Genomic DNA, 20,707 nt, shown 5'->3' on the forward strand with positions numbered 1-20,707 from the left:
TTTGTTGAAATATAATTTGATCTCTGAGAAAATAAGCTCCCACCCAATCCCACTCCAACAACCAGTATACAGTATCAGTTCTCTGTCTGACAAGCATTCTTTATCATAAATTAGTGTGAAAATACCACATTTGCCCCACGAGATGCCGCTAGTCCTACTACTGCCACCACACCCTTTTATCTAATTTAGTGGTCTCTTGTGTTTATTAAATGGATCACAACCTTTTCTTTGCAACTTTGAGAAGAAAACCAATAGCTTTAGCTCATGATGAAAGTACATTGTGTGGTCATACTCACTATTCAAGCCAGTCCTCCTTGAAAGCAATTCAGTTTGTCCTTCTCTTTGCAACCTAATGCTTCAACCCAACTCTAATGAATAATCCAACTATCCCGGGCGTAACTTCGTTAACATGATATCAGTGTCCCCCTCCACCTCCCCACAACCCCTCCTAAACTTTGTTAACAGTATATCAGTGTCCCCCTCTACCCCATCCCTGCCCAGACCACGTTTGGAGCTTAGAGAAACATGTCCCTCAAATACAAAAACAAAGGTCACATATCATGCAATATCTTTAAAATAACTAGTCATAAACTCTTTGTCTGCAGGGTGCTAATGTTCTCTCCACCCACAAACCGGCCAAAAAATATCTTCTGTCTACTTAAATATATAAACATTTGTTAAAGTGTTTAAAATGTATTTAATAGAGTGGATCCTCTCCATATTTGAGTCCCAGTGGTATTTGATAATGTCATATTTTTTGGTAATGGCAACTATCATTGATATAAATTCAGTGAAAATAAATTGAGACTAATATTAAATTCCAAAGTCATGTAGTGTGGTGCTCCTGGAAGTGGTGACGCTGGTAAGACAGTGAAATACAGAGGCCTCTCCTCCAATCCATTTCCTTAACCAGAGTGGTCCATAATTAACTTGTGCTTGGTGGGCACTTTCAACCAGATATAAGGAGGCTGAGGCACCAGCATCCACAAGTCAGATACCTTCTTCCTCTGTGGTAAGGCTGTCTCATCTCCTCACATGTTTACCGTTGTCTCATATTTGTAGTCAGCGACAGTAACTAACTGCACTGGTTAAATTGAGTTCTGCATTTTTTTTGACGTGTCTATTGAAAGATGTTACAACATGCAATCAAGTGACTTTGATTTAAAATGTTGCTTTAAGGAATGTGTATTACTTTAAATGTGTTTTACTTAAAATCTGTAACTTTCATTTACTGTCTAAAGTGATGCTCCTGCACTTGTTTGGAATTTGAGTGGGTGGTCTAGAATGTAACTGAGTTTTCAGGGGTGTATATTTGAATTCTTTACATAATGTGTAGTAAAGTGAGTTGCCAGGAAAATGAAAGTCACCAGTTGCACCTGTAGTTGAACTGGAAATGGCTGTAATGACTGAGTTGAAAGATGCCATTCAAAAACTGTTCTATCCCTTCGAGGGCTAAATGATAAGGCTTTGGACTTGTGAATATTCATGACACCTTACTGTTTAACAGCGTCCTCCAAGAAGTACAAAGTAATCTGTAGGAGGAGGGAAAGAAGGTGAGACATGGTTTTAGTCTTCACATTAAAAGTGACAAAAATATTATAGAGAGATCGCTCATCTAACTCTGTTGACTAGTGAGGAAGCGCCACAGTCAATCCTGTTACTTTTTCTTATTTAATCTCTTTCCTAGTGATCCGTCACCATGAGCACGGACGCGGAGATGGCCATCTACGGCAAGGCTGCCATATACCTCCGTAAGCCTGAGAGGGAGAGGATTGAGGCACAAACAGCACCCTTTGATTCAAAGAATTCCTGCTATGTATCAGATACCAAGGAGCTTTACCTTAAGGGTTTAATTACTGGCAGGGCCGAAGGAAAGTGTACTGTGACAGTCACAAATCCTGACGGCACTAAGGAGGTAAGCCTGATTTGTTGAAGTTTGTGGAATTACTCTATTTTTTTCAAACTTAACTAGGCAAGTCAGTTAAGAACTAATTCTTATTTACAATGACGGCCTACTAAAAGGCACAATACCTCCCTTGGGGACGAGGGCTGGGAAATATATATATATTTTTTTAATGTAAAAAGAATATAGGACAAAACACACATCACGACAAGAGAGACAGCACAACAATAAAGAGACCTAAGACAACAACACAGCATGGCAGCAACAAATGACAAGACATCATGGTAGTAACACAACATGACAACAACATGGAAGCAACACAACATTGCTGCAGCACAATATGGTACAAACATTATTGGGCACAGACAACAGCACAAAAGGCAAGAAGGTAGAGACAACAATACATCACGCAAAGCAGCCACAACTGTCATTAAGAGTGTCCATGATTGAGTCAAGTAATTGAGATAAATTTGTCCAGTTTGAGTGTTTGTTGCAGCTCGTTCCAGTCGCTAGCTGCAGCGAACTGAAAAGTGGAGTGACCCAGGGATGTGTGTGCTTTGGGGACCGGGTGTTGTATGTGGAGGATGAGGGCTGCAGTAGGTATCTCAGTTAGGGGGGTGTGAGGCCTAAGAGGGTTTTATAAATAGGCATCAACCAGTGGGTCTTGCGATGGGTATACAGAGATGACCAGTTTACAGAGGAGTATAGAGTGCAGTGATGTGTCCTATAAGAAGCATTGGTGGCAAATCTGATGGCCAAATGGTAAAGAACATCTAGCCGCTCGAGAGCACCCTTACCTGCCGATCTATAAATTACATCTCCGTAATCTAGCACGAGTAGGATGGTCATCTGAATCAGGGTTAGTTTGGCAGCTGGGGTGAAAGAGGAGCGATTATGATAGAGGAAACCAAGTCTAGATTTAACTTTAGCCTGCAGCTTTGATATGTGCTGAGAGGACAGTGTACCGTCTAGCCATACTCCCAAGTACTTGTATGAGGTAACTACCTCAAGCTCTAAACCCTCAGAGGAAGTAATCACACCTGTGGGGAGAGGGGCATTCTTCTTACCAAAGCACATGACCTTTGTTTTGGAGGTGTTCAGAACAAGGTCAATAGCAGAGAAAGCTTGTTGAACACTAAGAAAGCTTTCCTGTAGAGCTTTTAACACAAAGTTCGGGGAGGCGCCAGCTGAGTACTGTATAATCTGAGTATAAATGGATGAGAGAGCTTCTTACTGCTTGAGCTATGTTGTTGATGTAAATTGAGAAGAGTGTGGGGCCTAGGATCGAGCCTTGGGGTACTCCCTTGGTGACAGGCATTGGTTGAGGCAGCAGATGTTCTGACTTTATTCACTGGACTCTTTGAGAGAGGTAGTTAGCAAACCAGGCCAAAGACCCCTCAGAGACACCAATACTCCTTAGCCTGGCCCACAAGAATGGAATGGTCTACTATATCAAAAGCCTTGGCCAAGTCAATAAAAATAGCAGTATAACATTGCTTAGAATCAAGGGCAATGGTGACATTTTAGAACCTTTAAGGTTGCAGTGACACATCCATAACCTGAGCAGAAACCAGATTGCATCCCCGAGAGAATACTATAGACGACAAGAAAGCCAGTCAGTTGATTTTTGACCAGTTTTTCCAACACTTTTGATAAACAGGGCAAAATAGAAATAGGCCTATAACAGTTAGGATCGGCTTGATCTCCCCCTTAAAGCAACCTTAAAGAAAAACATGTATAAAAAGGATTTAAAAGAAATTGTAACAAAAGACAAGATTTCTTTGTTTTCTGTAAACAGAATATAACCTTTAACCTTTTTAAAGCTCTATTTAAAAATTGAATAATTTTTTGTATTGACTAGTCAAAAATCCCCATGTATGTGTCAGTGGGTGATAACAATGTAGTTGGATTCAACAGGGCTGCACATACAAATACAAAATTGTATTTAATGAGCAAAACGTTTTCAGTCATGTCCAGGTTGATCTGCATGTAATCTAGATTTCTGACTGTTTCAGGAAGGAAAAGAGTTCAAAGACGCAGACATCTTCCAGATGAACCCCCCTAAATACGATAAGATTGAGGACATGGCCATGATGACCTACCTGAATGAAGCCTCTGTGTTGTATAACCTCAAAGAGCGTTATGCAGCATGGATGATCTATGTAAGAAGCCTGCATAAACACAGACACACATACATGAACATAACAAACACACACACACAATACTACACATCAATGAATGGTAGAAATGAACACATACCAAAACAGCAGGTCTACATCAGTATACCAGAGACCCACATCCTCACAGAAATCCAGGTAAATTTAGCTAATTTAGCTAAATCCAGGTCAGATTTAGCTAATCCCCTAATTTAATTTAATCCCTTTCATCCAGACCTACTCTGGGCTGTTCTGTGCCACGGTGAACCCCTACAAGTGGCTTCCTGTGTACGACATGGAGGTTGTTAACGCCTACAGAGGGAAGAAGAGGATGGAGGCTCCACCCCATATCTTCTCTGTCTCTGACAACGCCTTTCAGTTCATGCAGATCGGTATGAACTCTCACAGATGGATGGATGGTTGAATGGATGGAAGGAAGTTAAAATATGCTTTAGAGGTATCTACTGCTTTCTAGTCTAGGTTTGATCAGTCTGCTGGGAATATCTGATTTCACTAGCCTTGAATGGAAATGCCAAGGCAGTAGCTACTCTTCCTGGGGTTTATTATGGATCCTCATTAGTTCCTGCCAAGGCAGCAGCTACTCTTCCTGGGGTCCAGCAATATTAAGGCAGTTACATACAATTAAAAACATAGCACATTTCATAGCTACTATATCAATATGTTTTACCATGACAGTTTATAATCCAGGGTTACTCCAAGCAGTTTAGTAACCTCAAATTGCTCAATTTCCACATGATTTATTGCAAAATTGAGTTGAGGTTTAAGGTTTAGTAAATTACTTGTCCCAAATACAAGGCTTTTAGTTTTTTAAATATTTAGGACTAATGTATTTCTTGCCACCCATTCTGAAACTGACTGCAGCTCTTTATGTGTTGCAGTGATTTCACTTGCTGTTGTAGCAGACATGTAGTGTTGAGGCATCAGCATACATAGACACACAGGCAGGGTCACACTCCAGTCACCCAAGTCATAGACTGTTCTCTCTGCTACCGCACGACAAGCGGTACCAGAGCACCATGTCTATGACCAAAAGGCTCCTTAACAGCTTCTACCCCCAAGCCATAAGACTGCTGAACAATTAATCAAATGGCCACCGGACTATTAGATTGACACCCCCTTCCATTTGTTTTGTACACAGCTGCTACTCGCTGTTTATTATCTATGCATAGTCCCTTCACCCCTACCTACATGTGCAAATTACCTCAACTAACCTGTACCCCTGCACACTGACTTGGTGCCTCCTGTATATAACCCCATTATTGTTATTTTATTGTGTTGCTTTTTATATGTTTTTACTTTAGTTTATTTGGTCAATATTTTCTTAACTTTTCTTGAACTGCACTGTTGGTTAAGGGCTTGTAAGTAAGCATTGCATGGTAAGGTCTACACTTGTATTCGGCGCATGTTACAAATAAAGTTTGATTTGACTTACTCAGTTACAGGTCATTAGTAAAGAATGAAAAAAGTAAGTGACCCAAACAGCTGCCTGACAACCTGGATTATGTTGGAGTGCATTCCATTAAAGAACACCCGCTGTGTTCTGTTAGACCAGTAACTCTCAATCCACAATATAGCAGAGGACGTAAAGCCATGGCTCAATCCACAATATAGCAGAGGACGTAAAGCCATGACTCAATCCACAATATAGCAGAGGACGTAAAGCCATGGCTCAATCCACAATATAGCAGAGGACGTAAAGCCATGACTCAATCCACAATATAGCAGAGGATGTAAAGCCATGACTCAATCCACAATATAGCAGAGGACGTAAAAAGCCATGACTCAATCCACAATATAGCAGAGGACGTAAAGCCATAACAAGTGCGTTTCCAGCGGCAGATAATGTCAAAAGCTGCACTGAAGTCTAACAAAACAGCCCCCACAATCTCTTTATTATACATTTCTCTAAGTCAATCATCAGTAATTTATGTAAATTCCATACATGTTGCTATGAATTCCATAATGTTGTTTGAGTATGATTTTTTTTATTTAACCTTCATTTAACTAGGCAAATGAGTTAAGAACAAATTCTTATTTACGATGATAGTCTACCAGGGAAAAGTGGGTTAAATTCTTTGTTCAGGGGTAGAACAACAGATTTTTAACTTGTCAGCTCGGGGATTTGATCCAGCAACCTTTTGGTTATTTGCCCAACAATCTAACCACTACTGTAGACTACCTGTCGCCCCGAAATGATAAGCAATGTGTTTTTGGTTCCAGATAATGAGAACCAGTCCGTCCTGATTACGTAAGTTGTATACAAACTTTTCAAAGTTTTTCTACTGTAACTTGGGTGTGATGAAAATACACAACATTATGTTTGGATTAGGCTGCGTGTAATGATAAGTCGATTACTGTGAATATTTGTTGTATTCTCAATGCTATTTTAGTGAATCCCAATCTGATACTCAAACATGTGACTGAAACCCCTATTTCCCTGTCATATAAACCAGCGGAGAATCCGGTGCAGGAAAAACTGTCAACACCAAGCGTGTCATCCAGTACTTCGCCACCATTGCGGTATCTGGTGGTGAAAAGAAGAAGGACGAGCCCGGCAAAATGCAGGTAGGTTGTGTTTGTGTTTGCCTTTTTAACACATTTCAGTCTGATGGGCTGTGTAAACTATTTTTTCCAGCGGTGAATCCTGTTTCAAGAAAGTGTTCAAGCTATTTAGCAAAAACAAACTTGACCTCTTCATCAGTTTCCGAGCTACTTGTGTTTGTCTCAATCAGGGGTCTCTTGAGGATCAGATCATTGCAGCTAACCCTCTGCTGGAGGCTTACGGTAATGCCAAGACAGTGAGGAACGACAACTCGTCTCGCTTTGTAAGTTTGAAGGGAATACTGTGGAAGTTACCTTGCATTGGAAACATTTATTTTAGTAGTTCCCTAATTGTTTTATCAATATATGTCCTACAAACTGTAACATTTAAAGGGGTCTATCAAATAGTTGACCTATTTCTAACCCCCATGCTCCACTACAGGGTAAATTCATTAGGATTCATTTCCAAGGAGGCAAACTGGCTAAAGCTGACATTGAGACCTGTGAGTTGGTTTTGACTGTTTCTCAATGCTTTCCTAAATTCACACAGACACTTTTTAAAGATATTTTTTGTAATATCTCTCTCTCTCTCTCTCTCTCTCTCTCTCTCTCTCTATATATATATATATATATATATATAATCTGTATCTCTCTGTCTCTGTATCTCTCTCTCTCTCTGTATCTCTCTGTGTCTCTGTATCTCTCTCTCTCTCTCTCTCTCTCTCTCTCTGTATCTCTCTCTCTCTCTGTATCTCTCTGTATCTCTCTCTCTCTTAGACCTGCTGGAGAAGTCCAGAGTGTCATTCCAGCTGCCCGATGAGAGAGGCTACCATATCTTCTTCCAAATGATGACAGGCCACAAACCTGAGATAGTTGGTATGGAAATGTAGAGTTTCAGAGAACATTATTCCCACCCCTATCTGTGGAACTTATAAAAAATAGTTAATGGTCCACACTATTAATACTATTAAAATGGGTACATTCAAGGTACCAAGGAATGAACTGTGAAGCACTAGTCCATGTGTCTCAGTCCCCTCTTTTGATGCTATTTATTGTTGTGACGTGACTACCATGTGATGACAGCTATTCATTGAATAATTACATACCACTTTCAATTATTACGCAATTAAATTAATCATATAACAATTCATTAAGTAGTAATCTGCGGCACCACAGGAAAAGATAATTTAATGAGTTACTGTTTCCCGACTTAACTCAAGAATATCAGAATATCTCGATATACTATCTGTCATGCATCAATCATTTGCTCCTATTTCAGTCTCATTCTGGACATAATAATATCCTATAAATCTGCACGAACCCTAGTCATCATGATGAGTCAGCAATACACAAATTGGCTGAATTATTTATTCACTAACTAACTAAATAATCACACAGAATTACATAAACACACACACACAGGATAAATTATACACTGATTGTTAGCGGGTGTCTCGCTAGCGGGACACCAGCCGACAACATCCGGTGAAATTGGAGGGCGTGCAATTCAAATAAATAATTGTAATATTAAACATTCATGAACATACAAGTATCTTATATTATTTAAAAGCTTAAATTCTTGTTAATATAACTGCATTGTCCGATTTACAATATGCTTTACGGCGAAAGCATACCATGCGATTGTTTGAGGATGACGCCCCACATGAACATATTTTTCAACTTTTGAAGATCTTCCTCTGTTTGCAATCCCAAGGGTCCCAGCTACAACATAAATGGTTGTTTTGTTAGATGAAATTATTCTTTAATTCCCCAAAAGTCTGTTTAGTTAGCGCCATTGATTTGAGTAATCCACTCGTTCAACATGCAGACAAAGGAGTCCAAAAAGCTACCACTAAACTTAGTTAAAACAAGTCAAACGACATTTCTATTTAATCCTCAGGTACTCTAAAATCGAAATAAACTCTAATATTTCATAGTATGATTCTTTAAGTCCCTCATGACCACTTCCCTCATTATTTACGTTAGAAATGTTGTTTCAATGTCCAACCTTTTGATGTTAAAGTTTTGGGCGGAGTCTCTATCTACACACAAAGTATTTTTGACCTCTCCATATTGCAGTGCAGAGAGAGCGGTCGTTAAAGTCCTAGGACCGGCCCCACTTCTCGCCCCCTTCCTCTCTGGTGGGAGAGCAAAGGGGGAGAGATACTATAAGATATTGAGTAAAGGGGGAGAGATACTGTAAAGGTAGGACAGCAGAATTCTAAGATTTAACTGACAAGCCATCCTCTGCTGTTCACAGAAATGTCGCTCATCACCACCAACCCCTACGACTTCCCCATGTGCAGCCAGGGTCAGATCACTGTGGCCAGCATCAACGACAAGGAAGAGCTGGATGCCACAGATGTGAGTCATACAAAGGGTTAATCAAACTCTAGATAGGGAATGGGTAGAACCACCATACACACTGAATGCACTGAGCAATTTCAACTTGGTAGCAGCTGGGAATTGTCATATGTTTTTAGTTTGATTCTAAATGCCTTGTGTTAGTTAGGCATGTGACTTCACACTTCACCTTGGGGCACATGCATTTAAAACATCCACAAGAGAGTGCCGCTAAGTGCCCTGTGGAACTGTGTTAAAACTCCCATCTACTAGCGTGTTAAGTAATCATGTGGAACAGAGAAGCCAGTCAATTCCATTCATACAATTTGTTCTGGACTGAGCACTGTATCGTGCTGTAACTGAACAAATTACCGTCAGTTAATCACTGTTATACGTCCTCTCCAATGCCAGGATGCCATTGGAATCCTAGGGTTCACTAATGAGGAGAAAATGGGCATCTACAAGCTGACAGGAGCTGTACTGCACCATGGCAACTTGCACTTCAAGCAGAAGCAACGCGAGGAGCAGGCTGAGCCAGATGGCACAGAAGGTGAGTCCCACTCATTGATATACAATATGGAAAGCATTAGACCCATTCATTGATATACAATATGGAAAGCATTAGTCCCATTTCCAAACATAGAAATAAAACACTTAAGACAGACAGTGGCACATGAAAGTCAGGCAGGAGACCAAATTCCTACCCCCAGAAATGATTTGAAATGGTAGATGTGGTTGAAAATCAAAACCTAACCTACAAAGTGTTCGCCAAATTATTTTGTCATTATGACATCAGAAACAAGTCGGAGTCTGTTGTTGTTGGTTCTCTCTCCAGTGGCTGATAAAATCGGCTACCTACTGGGCCTGAACTCAGCTGAGATGTTAAAGGCTCTCTGCTACCCCAGAGTGAAGGTCGGCAATGAGTATGTGACCAAGGGACAGACTGTGCCTCAGGTAAGGTGGTAAATCACAGCATCTTAGGAGCACAGGAATTATTTTGGGGATGAGTGCATTACCCCCTTTTCTACCAATTTCAATTACTATCTTGTCTCATCGCTGCAACTCCCCAGAAGCGAATAGTAATGTGTTTTCCCCCAAGCTTTTATTACCTTATTACTAGACATGATCAACATCTCATGTATTCATTTGAGCTGTTATTATTGCAGGTCAATAACTCAGTCTCGGCCCTGGCCAAGTCCATCTACGAGAGGATGTTCTTGTGGATGGTCATCCGTATTAACCAGATGTTGGACACCAAGAATCCAAGGAAGTACTATATTGGTGTGCTCGACATTGCCGGGTTTGAGATTTTTGATGTGAGTGTGAGACCAGAGCAAGACAATTAGTTGTGATTGAGAGGGATTACAGCCTTGTATGATGAAATGATTCTGAAATCCCTTCAACAGTACAACAGCATGGAGCAGCTGTGCATCAACTTCACCAATGAGAAACTGCAACAGTTTTTCAACCACACCATGTTCGTCCTGGAACAAGAGGAGTACAAGAAAGAGGGAATCGTCTGGGCCTTCATCGACTTCGGCATGGACTTGGCTGCCTGCATTGAGCTGATTGAGAAGGTAAGCTGTCTGTGAGAATTAAAATGGACCGCAATAACAACAACTGTGTGAGATTATCACAGTGGTACGAGGAATCTGACTATTGTGAACTCAGTATGTTTCCTATGATATGCCCATAAATTAATATAATCCTAAAATAGCATGTTTTGTAAAGGAATAAATGTGGTCCTAATTGTACATTTCAATAATTTAATATACATCTCTTTTCGTGAAGCCAATGGGCATCTTCTCCATCCTTGAAGAGGAGTGCATGTTCCCCAAGTCTTCAGACACTACCTTCAAGAACAAGCTTTATGACCAGCATCTTGGCAAAAACCAGGCGTTTGAGAAGCCCAAGCCTGCCAAAGGCAAGGCAGAGGCCCACTTCTCCCTGGTGCACTATGCCGGCACTGTGGACTACAACATTACTGGCTGGTTGGACAAAAACAAGGACCCCCTGAACGACTCTGTTCTTCAGCTGTACGGGAAGTCCTCAGTGAAACTGTTGGCTACCCTGTATGTTGCTGCCCCACCTGAGGGTAAGACTAGCATCACATCAAAAGATTTAACTGAGCAATACCCACTGAGCACACCACGTCATTTCATCGTGACGCATTGATCAACCAAATTCCAACCTTTATTCACCAACTCAAAAAGACAGCCAGAATTGTATTGATATCCTAATGTGTTATCAATATGCTTTCAACCATATTAAAGCACAACCAAATTCCAATGGAAAAACAAATGTCAGATTTTTGTTTTAGTTCTCATCTAAATGTGATTTCACTGTGCTTTCAACCACTTAAAAGCAAAGTTCAAAAACAAAGTTCCAATGGGAATACAATGTCAGATATTTTGTATTAATTAAACAACTTAATGTGTTATCACTATCTAATAGCAGAACCAAATGATCTGGACTGCAGTTGAGATTACATTAAAAGTACATTGATCAATACTGTTCAAGATTCTGCTCATTAAAGCAAACGTGAAGATCTTCACAGACCTCCGACCTTTGCTATTTTGAACATGTGAGCTTTCTATGATTACATAAGAAGACATTGATAGTTACAATAGGCTAACCAGAACATGTGGCCATGGATGTGTTCCTCATTTTAAGGTTGAATAAATACTGTTACATTAGTTTGTAAGACAGCCTTAACTTTAGGCAATTTACTGTATTGCAAAAGTCTCGTTGAATTGTTTGTTTGACAACTCAACCAAATATCAACATATAAAGGATATCTTATGCAGATAGTTTCATCTGAACCACTGGCTTAATCGTATTCTTTAACTTTTGTTTTTGGTTTAGTTGGAGACGTGAATCAAACATATCATTAGTTTAACTTTTCAACAAGTTCATAGGCTATTTACTGTATTGAATCTTAGCCAGGTCACAGTTGTAAATGAGAACTTGTTCTGTAGACAAACTGCATATTGAATTGTGTTTTGTTGTCAACGCAACCAAATATCAACATTTGAAGGAGATTTATGTTTTGTGCCACTGACTTAGTCTGGCTTTAATTCCAGTTTGTTTATTCCATGTGTAACTCTGTGTTGTTTATGTCGCACTGCTGTGCTTTATCTTGGCCAGGTTGCAGTTCTAAATGAGAACTTGTTCTCAACTGACCTACCTGGTTAAATAAAATGTGAAATAAAATGTAATTAAAAAACAAATGTAATATGTTGGATTGACATCTCAATCGCAACCAAGAATCAAAGTTAAAGAATAGGACTAAATCAAATCTAACTTTATTGAAAGTGCATTTAAAGCTTGATTCGATTTTTGGTTTGGATGGAGACGTGAATCCACCATATCAATTTTTAATTGGAAGACTAACTGGAGTCAAAGGAGAAGAAATCACAGATGGAATTAAGCAGAACATCTCCTTCAAATTTTGATATTTGGTTGCGCTGACAACCAAGCACAATTCAATATGCAGTTTGTCTACAAATTAATAATTGATATGTTGAATTCACGTCTCCAGCTCAATAAAAAATCTATGTTAAAGAATAGGACTAAATCTAATCTAATTAACCTCTAAATGCACTTTAAATAAAGTTTGATTTGGTTTAGTCACAATATTTAACTTCAATGTTTGGTTGAGATGGAGACGTGAATCCAACATCTTAATAATTAACTTGAAGATAAAATTTGAAATCCACCAAAGCTTGAAACCCTTGGCCTTTATTTATTGTCTATTTTTAGTTGAACCCGGGGCAGAACCCTGGGTAGAATTTGAAGCCTGGGTAGATGACTTCCCTAATGCTATGTAGGCCTAAGTAGCATCATTGATGATACACGACTCACAAAGTATTGTTACATTTCATTTGCTCTGTTAAACCTACCATTTCGAATGATTTTTGATAGCAACAGTTTTTGAGAGACAGCTCAATCCTCATTCTCCTGATAGCACATTGGTAACAGTCAGTGACAAATATGAAAGCCAAGCAGGACTGGGCTTGGTTAAAACCCTGGATCAGGGACCAAAGGTAGCTGTAGATAGATCAACTCTCCAGTAGGACATGCTGCCCAGCCTACTGTTTTTTTCTGATAGAGGATATCATGTTGTTTCAAAGGTATTAATTCAACATATTTTATACAATGTTTTTCTATGTTGAAATTGGTTATAATGATGACATAATGCTGTGGTTGAAATTTCACCTTCAAAACAACTGTTGATTACTTTTTTCAAATCCAGTGTATGTTCCATGTAGATTCCAAGTCACAGTACATTGACAAATGACTTTGAAACAACATTGATTGAAACTGTTTGTGCCCAGTGGGTAGTTAGACCTCAGGCCTACATTTTTTTATTTAAAGTCTTTGAATGTATCACATTTCCCAGGGTTGTTCCCTGGGTTAATTTACTCAAACAACATTTGCATTAAGATAAATGTGAAGTTAACCCGAGATTGTCTTGTTTATAAGGATCTCTTACTTTTGCCCATTTTAACAGATACAAGCAAGAAAGGAGGCAAGAAGAAGGGTGGTTCCATGCAGACTGTGTCCTCGCAGTTCAGGGTGATCTTTTGTGTTTATTGTGTGTTTATTCAGTCCTTCAAAAGGTGCATTGATTATCCCAAATTATTTATTTAAAAATTGGTTTGTAATCCTCTTACAGGAGAACTTGGGCAAACTGATGACCAACTTGAGGAGCACTCATCCTCACTTTGTGCGCTGCCTGATCCCCAACGAGTCAAAGACTCCAGGTACAAGAAATATTGAGTGATATATTTTTATGTAGTCAGTAAAGTATCAGTAATATCAACGAGCCCAATCTTTAACCTGTTTATGAGTATTAAAAGAGACTTGGTTTGTGTTTCCAGGTCTGATGGAGAACTTCCTGGTTATCCACCAGCTCAGGTGTAACGGTGTTCTGGAGGGTATCAGGATCTGCAGAAAGGGATTCCCCAGCAGAATCATCTATGCAGACTTCAAGCAGAGGTTCACACACACAAACACAAATGCACACATACATACATACATACACATTACATGTACATTTGAGTCATTTAACAGATGGTGTTATCCAGCAGCATACCACCCTGCATCCCACTGCTGGCTTGTCTCTGAAGCTAAGCAGGGTTGGTCCCTGGATGGGAGACCAGATGCTGCTGGAAGTGGTGTTGGAGGGCCAGTAGGTGGCACTCTTTCCTCTGATTTAAGGTGATCCCAATGTGCCAGGGCAGTTAAACAGATGTCCTGACTCTTTGAGGTCATTAAAAATCACATGGAGTATAATGTAAGGGTGTTATTAACTGGTCTCCTGGCTAAATGTCTGATCTGGCACTCATACTGTCATGGCCACCAAATCATCCCCATCTTCCAATTGGCTCCATCTGTTCTCCAGGTTGTTGATGAGAATGTGTTCTCAGTCAACTTACCTGGTGAAAAATTGATACTTCTTTGTACTGGTCCCCCCACATGCACACACAAAACAATGGAAAAGATCAACTCTAAGGGTCAGAATATGTTACCTTTCACGTAATATAACCAACCTATTGCAACTTGACATATGTTAAGCATGTCTCCTCATTCAGGTATAAAGTACTGAATGCCAGTGTCATCCCTGAAGGCCAGTTCATGGACAACAAGAAGGCTTCTGAGAAGCTGCTGGGGTCCATTGATGTGAATCACGAGGACTACAAGTTTGGACACACCAAGGTCAGTCAAATACCCCCAACAAAAGCTGACAAAACACAACTTAAATGACATTTTAAACCCTTACCATTCAAAATCTCTCCAGTTGATCAACCACTACTTCTTCTTCATTAAGCTAATATAAAAAAGGTGGAGAAACATTCTACTGTTATTTTCAGTCATACATCCCAGGTAAAGAAGAGAAACTCCATTTATTAACCTGTGCATTGTTACAGTGGTATGGCTGCAGTTATCTGTATCACTTTACATTATTCATCTACAACTGTACAAAACCTTTCAACTTCTGAACACACTTGGCCTCCAGTACAAAGAACTTGTTTGTTCAGTACTAAGAACACCTTTCGTTACTTAGTCTCCACCTTGCTAAAAGGAGGGGGTGACTGACGCACAGACACTGTGGAGACAACTGATTGGTTCCCCGTTACTCATATATTCACTTATGGAAACAATGTTTCCGCCTGACCTCCTTTGCCCTATTCTCTTTCTGATATTCTACATAGCAACAGGGACATGTGGTAGACAAGCCTGACTTCTCCCCTCTCTGGACCCCAGGTGACTGAGAGAGGACGTGCATCTGCCAACACCAGAGTCTGAAGGGATACATTCAAATAAGAGTTCAATCATATACGCATATTATGCAGATTATCTATGTTACTTAGCGAATTCTGATTCTCCTACCACATGAGTTACAGTGGTATGGCTGCAGTTCTGTATCAGTTTACATTAAATCATCTACCGCTGCCCAATACCTTTCAACTTCTGAACACACTATCCCATGGTCTGTGGTGATTTCCCCTCTGTTGATCCAACCCTTTCTATCTGTTACCGTCTGACTGTGGTTCCATTGACCATGTTTACCTGTGGCCCAGGTGTTCTTCAAAGCCGGTCTGCTGGGGGTCCTGGAGGAGATGAGAGATGAGAAGCTGGCCTCTCTGGTCGGCATGGTCCAGGCTCTCAGCCGTGGATTCCTCATGAGGAGAGAGTTCACCAAGATGATGGAGAGGAGGTGAGGAATAGTAGACATCTTCGCACAACTTCCTATGAACCACCTTAATGTAAGAAAGTATGATTCCATACTGTATACGCTGCGAGTTGTTCAGAATGAGAAAGTACTCCTTATAATGTTCTTTTAAAGCTGCAGTTTAGGATTTGGAAAGCTGTTCAATTGTAATTTTAATGTGTTGTATTTACCTATTGATTCTGGAAGAATATAAAATGCCTCATGAGTTTAGAGCGCTGTCAATGAATTAAAGAGGGGTTACCTTCCCCTTGCCTCCTTCCTCAGCTGTATACATAATGTGGCGGGGGGGCTCTATTTGGTAGTTCTTCCTCTCTCAGAATGTAGCTTGTCAGTCACCATACCACTCTATCCTTTCTGTTGACCAGAGATGCCGTCTACTCCATCCAGTACAACATCCGTTCATTCATGAATGTGAAAACCTGGCCATGGATGAAGGTGTACTTCAAGATCAAGCCCCTGCTGAAGAGCGCTGAGACTGAGAAGGAGATGGCCAACATGAAGGAGAACTATGAGAAGATGACAGCAGACTTGGCCAAGGCTCTGGCGAAGAAGAAAGAGTTGGAGGAGAAGATGGTGACCCTGCTGCAGGAGAAGAATGACCTGGCACTCCAAAACGCATCTGTGAGTGAGCCACTACCCTCGTAAGGGTACATTTACACACATGAATACACACACATGATTACACACATGAATACACACACACATGAATACATAAACACACACACATGAATACACACATGCAGGCAGACAGACAGGCAGGCAGACAGACAGGCAGACAGACAGGCACACACATTCACACACATGAATACATAAACACACACACATTCACACACATACACACATTTTCATCTGCACACACACTGCTGCTACGCTGTTTATTATCTTTCCTGTTTGCCTTGTCACTTTTACCTACATGTACGGTGCATGATGTATTACCTCAACTACCTGGTACCCCTGCACATTGACTCGTTACTGGTACTCCCTGTATATAGCCTTGTTATTGTTATTTATTGTGTTACTATTTCCTATTTTTCTTAGCAATTTTTTAAAACCGTGCATTGTTGGGAAAGGGCTCGTAAGTTAGCATTTCACTGTAAAGTCTACACCTGTTGCATTCGGCGTTTATGACAAATAACATTTGATTCGATGAACACACGCATACACTGTGAAGTAGTTGTAACTGCCAAAATAAAGGACCCCCCCCCAGAGGAGGTTTCCGCCACGACTTCGATGTAATTCCTATCCTAGTGCGGAAATGCTCGTTTAGTTCCACACTCCGAACTCCGAAATATGACTCCTTATAAATATTGATTAATCAGGCATGCACATCTGCACTACTTTGAAGAATCATAAATATAAAATATATTTTGATTTGTTTAACACTTTTGTTACTACATGATTCCATATGTGTGATTTCATAGTTTTGATGTCTTCACTATTATTCTACAATGTAGAAAATAGTCAAAATAAAGAAAAACCCTGGAATGAGTAGGTCCAAACTTTCTACTGGTATTGTTATTATTATTATTATGGTATATATTGAAGTTATGTTGATTTGTTTTGACCTCTTTGACAAATGTTAGTCTATTTTCATACAGAAAGTGAGGACGCAGATTTTTTATCCTGTTCTGAAAACAGGAATCAGAAAATCTGAACGATGCTGAGGAAAGGTGTGAGGGGCTCATCAAGAGCAAGATCCAGCTGGAGGCCAAACTCAAAGAGACGACTGAGAGGCTGGAGGATGAGGAGGAGATGAATTCTGAGTTGACTGCCAAGAAGAGGAAGCTGGAGGACGAGTGCTCTGAGCTGAAGAAGGACATTGATGACCTGGAACTCACCCTGGCCAAAGTGGAGAAGGAGAAGCACGCCACTGAAAACAAGGTCTCATGCCATAGACAGTCTAACAGACAGTCTAACAGACAGTCTAACCAAACAATAATCCAAACAATAATCAACTCAAAACAAAATGAAATGGAATTCAAGCCATATTCAGTGCAGGAAAAATTGTACTCCTCACATTCATTGAATGTTCAGCTCCCCCTTTGTTTATGACTTCCTTTCTGTACACTGGCGTAAAAATGGTGTAAAATTGTAAAAAATCTAGTGTTAAATCAATAATACATTACTTGTTGATACATTTCAAATCTGAATGAAATGAATGCAATACATTTCAAACTAAATCTTTGTAGTGACCAAAGACACATTTTGTTGTGACCATTTTCAGGTTAAAAATCTGACAGAGGAGATGTCGTCTATGGATGAGAGTGTTGCCAAGCTGACCAAGGAGAAGAAAGCCCTCCAAGAGGCCCACCAGCAGACACTGGATGACCTGCAGGCAGAGGAGGACAAAGTCAACACTCTGACCAAGGCCAAGACCAAGCTGGAACAGCAAGTGGACGACGTGAGTGGAGTTTGTCATTTTGGCCATGATAGTATGCAAGATGACATTATCTTCAGTTGTTTAGAGTTCAACAATATGTGTATTTTTATGTTGTAGCTTGAGGGTTCTCTGGAACAAGAGAAAAAGCTCCGTATGGACCTTGAGAGATCCAAGAGAAAGCTGGAGGGAGATCTGAAACTGGCCCAGGAATCCATAATGGACCTGGAGAATGACAAGCAGCAGTCTGATGAGAAAATCAAGAAGTAAACACAATCAAATGGCTACAATATTACCTACTATGTTGATCAACACAATGGTTGTTCTTGACTAATTATTGTAATTATGAATTAGCATTTGCATGTGATTTTTATAAACTATGTTAATGGTATAATTCTCTGTCTTTAAACTATCGAACCAAAACCAACTATGCAATCATTGTGTTTGTGTTTCTTAGGAAGGACTTTGAGGCCACCCAGCTCCTCAGCAAGGTTGAGGATGAGCAGTCTCTGGGAGCTCAGCTGCAGAAGAAGATCAAGGAACTCCAGGTACAGTACAGGATCTAAGCTCCTGTACAGGAAAGCAAACACCTGAATAATTTCCTGACAAAAACTGTGACGTATTTCTTCTGGTAGCACACATTTTTACTGGTGGCTTCTGGTGGCTCAGTAGGTTGGAACATTCTTGTTGATGTTTCTGATGTTGCTGATGTTGTTAAGATGGTGCTTTCATAGAGTTAGATAGAGGACAAATACTTTATCGGTGACATTATGGCCTATGTGATAGCATGGACAGCTCCATTTTAATACAGTCAATCGTCTTCTTCTTTTGTGCTTGAAACAAGTGTAAACCTAATATTGGTGATTTACCACCACCTGCAGAGCTGGAGTCCTGAGCCATATCAAAATCGTGTCATTTATTTATTGCCATGACTAGATGGCAGTGTTATTGCTTAAAGCCATTTTCTAACCATAGGCAACACAATTTGAAGAAGACAATGCTCTAATCATTGGCCCAGTTAACTACTTTAAAATGGTGGAAGCTCTCAATGGCAATGTCCATGCTAAAATGGTTTATATCCATCTAGAGACCTCTATCTAACGTTATGGGTGGATTTTACTGATTTGGGTTTGGTTCCTGCATGGGACACTGTCTATTGAATATATTAGTGTAACTGGCTTTGTTTCAACATATGAATATTCTTGGTACCTTTTGAAAGGAAACACTTTAAAGTTTGTGGAAAAGTGAATTGAATGTTGGAGAATAACACTAGATCTGGTAGAAGAAAATGTAAAGTCTTTTTCTACCACGATCTTTGAAATGCAACAGAAAGGTCCCAAGTCTAGCCATCACTCTGGTTGTAATTCCGATAGTGTCTACAAGAGGGCAGCAGTGCATGTCAATGTTTCAGACTGATAACTTGAAGTATGGGCAAGCCACAAGACATTTAGTGTGAAGTCACCCAGGTACATTTGGACAAATTGTGAAGGACACATTTACATTACATTTCTCTGCAAGAATATCATCAAATCTGTATACTTTGACTTTGATTTAGCTTTTCCAGTATTAGTAGCCATATTGTAAGTTCAACATTTGTGAAACACCCAGTTTTCATAACTTCATAACCCTCCATGTTCTTGCAATTTTTGTCCAAAAGGAAATGGCTTGTTGTCGCACAATGTTAGCAGAAAAATTGTGTGACAGATACTCCCGTAAAGCCCAGCTCATTGGTTATCTAGCTAGTTTTGTTTGCCCCCGATTGGTGCTTATTTGACAAAGTTAGTCAATCAAGTGAAGGCCACCCGTGTCATTGGCATGCCATGAAAGCTTCGCTCTCTGACCAAATTTGGTGTCCTACAGGATGTACTACAGCTCTAATGATATAGTGAAGTTTTGTTATGTTCTAGCGTCTCTGAGGAATAAATACAAATGTAATTTGACTGGTTGAAACAACGTTTAGGGTTAGATTTTCACAGAATCCTTTCTTTGTAAATTGAACGAGTGGAAATTCTAAATCGATCGTGCATGCTATATGGACCTTTTTAGGATATGAAAAAGGATTTTATCTAACAAAACGACTCTTCATGTTATCTATGGGACCCTTGGGATGATAAATCAGAGCAAGATTTCAGAATGTAAAATACACATCCTTTTATTATTTTGTGAGGTTCCAATGTTTCAACTTTATTGTTCATTCCCCGCTGCTCCTGCCCCCTACTTTAGGCCCGTATTGAGGAGCTGGAAGAAGAAATTGAGGCTGAGCGTGCTGCCAGGGCCAAAGTTGAGAAGCAGAGGGCTGATCTCTCCAGGGAACTTGAGGAGATCAGCGAGAGGCTGGAGGAGGCCGGAGGTGCCACTGCTGCTCAGATTGAGATGAACAAGAAGCGTGAGGCTGAGTTCCAGAAGCTGCGTCGTGATCTTGAAGAGTCCACCCTGCAGCATGAAGCCACAGCTGCCGCTCTGCGCAAGAAGCAGGCCGACAGTGTGGCTGAGCTCGGGGAGCAGATCGACAACCTGCAGCGTGTCAAACAGAAGCTGGAGAAGGAGAAGAGTGAGTACAAGATGGAGATTGATGACCTCTCCAGTAACATGGACTCCATTGCCAAGGCTAAGGTGATTAGTGATGT

The 20,707-nt window shown here is 40.2% G+C and overlaps 1 protein-coding gene across 1 annotated transcript in view; it reads left to right on the plus strand.

Moving 5' to 3' along the window:
* The first annotated feature begins 974 nt into the window (after positions 1-974).
* LOC112245814 (myosin heavy chain, fast skeletal muscle-like) overlaps positions 975-20,707 on the plus strand; it is a 34,672-nt gene continuing 14,939 nt past the window's right edge. Inside the window, exons 1-27 of the mRNA XM_024413979.2 lie at positions 975-1,012; positions 1,508-1,553; positions 1,688-1,915; positions 3,919-4,065; positions 4,295-4,451; positions 6,301-6,328; positions 6,534-6,645; positions 6,813-6,905; positions 7,064-7,124; positions 7,399-7,497; positions 8,882-8,985; positions 9,376-9,514; positions 9,800-9,918; positions 10,131-10,280; positions 10,371-10,541; positions 10,756-11,059; positions 13,478-13,542; positions 13,643-13,730; positions 13,848-13,965; positions 14,562-14,685; positions 15,552-15,688; positions 16,069-16,324; positions 17,342-17,584; positions 17,928-18,104; positions 18,201-18,346; positions 18,538-18,628; positions 20,304-20,693. Coding sequence (XP_024269747.2) covers positions 1,700-1,915; positions 3,919-4,065; positions 4,295-4,451; positions 6,301-6,328; positions 6,534-6,645; positions 6,813-6,905; positions 7,064-7,124; positions 7,399-7,497; positions 8,882-8,985; positions 9,376-9,514; positions 9,800-9,918; positions 10,131-10,280; positions 10,371-10,541; positions 10,756-11,059; positions 13,478-13,542; positions 13,643-13,730; positions 13,848-13,965; positions 14,562-14,685; positions 15,552-15,688; positions 16,069-16,324; positions 17,342-17,584; positions 17,928-18,104; positions 18,201-18,346; positions 18,538-18,628; positions 20,304-20,693 — 3,735 coding nt within the window. The 5' untranslated portion in view covers positions 975-1,012; positions 1,508-1,553; positions 1,688-1,699. The remainder of the gene's footprint in view (positions 1,013-1,507; positions 1,554-1,687; positions 1,916-3,918; positions 4,066-4,294; positions 4,452-6,300; positions 6,329-6,533; positions 6,646-6,812; positions 6,906-7,063; positions 7,125-7,398; positions 7,498-8,881; positions 8,986-9,375; positions 9,515-9,799; positions 9,919-10,130; positions 10,281-10,370; positions 10,542-10,755; positions 11,060-13,477; positions 13,543-13,642; positions 13,731-13,847; positions 13,966-14,561; positions 14,686-15,551; positions 15,689-16,068; positions 16,325-17,341; positions 17,585-17,927; positions 18,105-18,200; positions 18,347-18,537; positions 18,629-20,303; positions 20,694-20,707) is intronic.

The sequence above is a fragment of the Oncorhynchus tshawytscha genome, linkage group LG24, assembly GCF_018296145.1.
Source record: "Oncorhynchus tshawytscha isolate Ot180627B linkage group LG24, Otsh_v2.0, whole genome shotgun sequence".
NCBI classification, from domain to species: domain Eukaryota; kingdom Metazoa; phylum Chordata; class Actinopteri; order Salmoniformes; family Salmonidae; genus Oncorhynchus; species Oncorhynchus tshawytscha.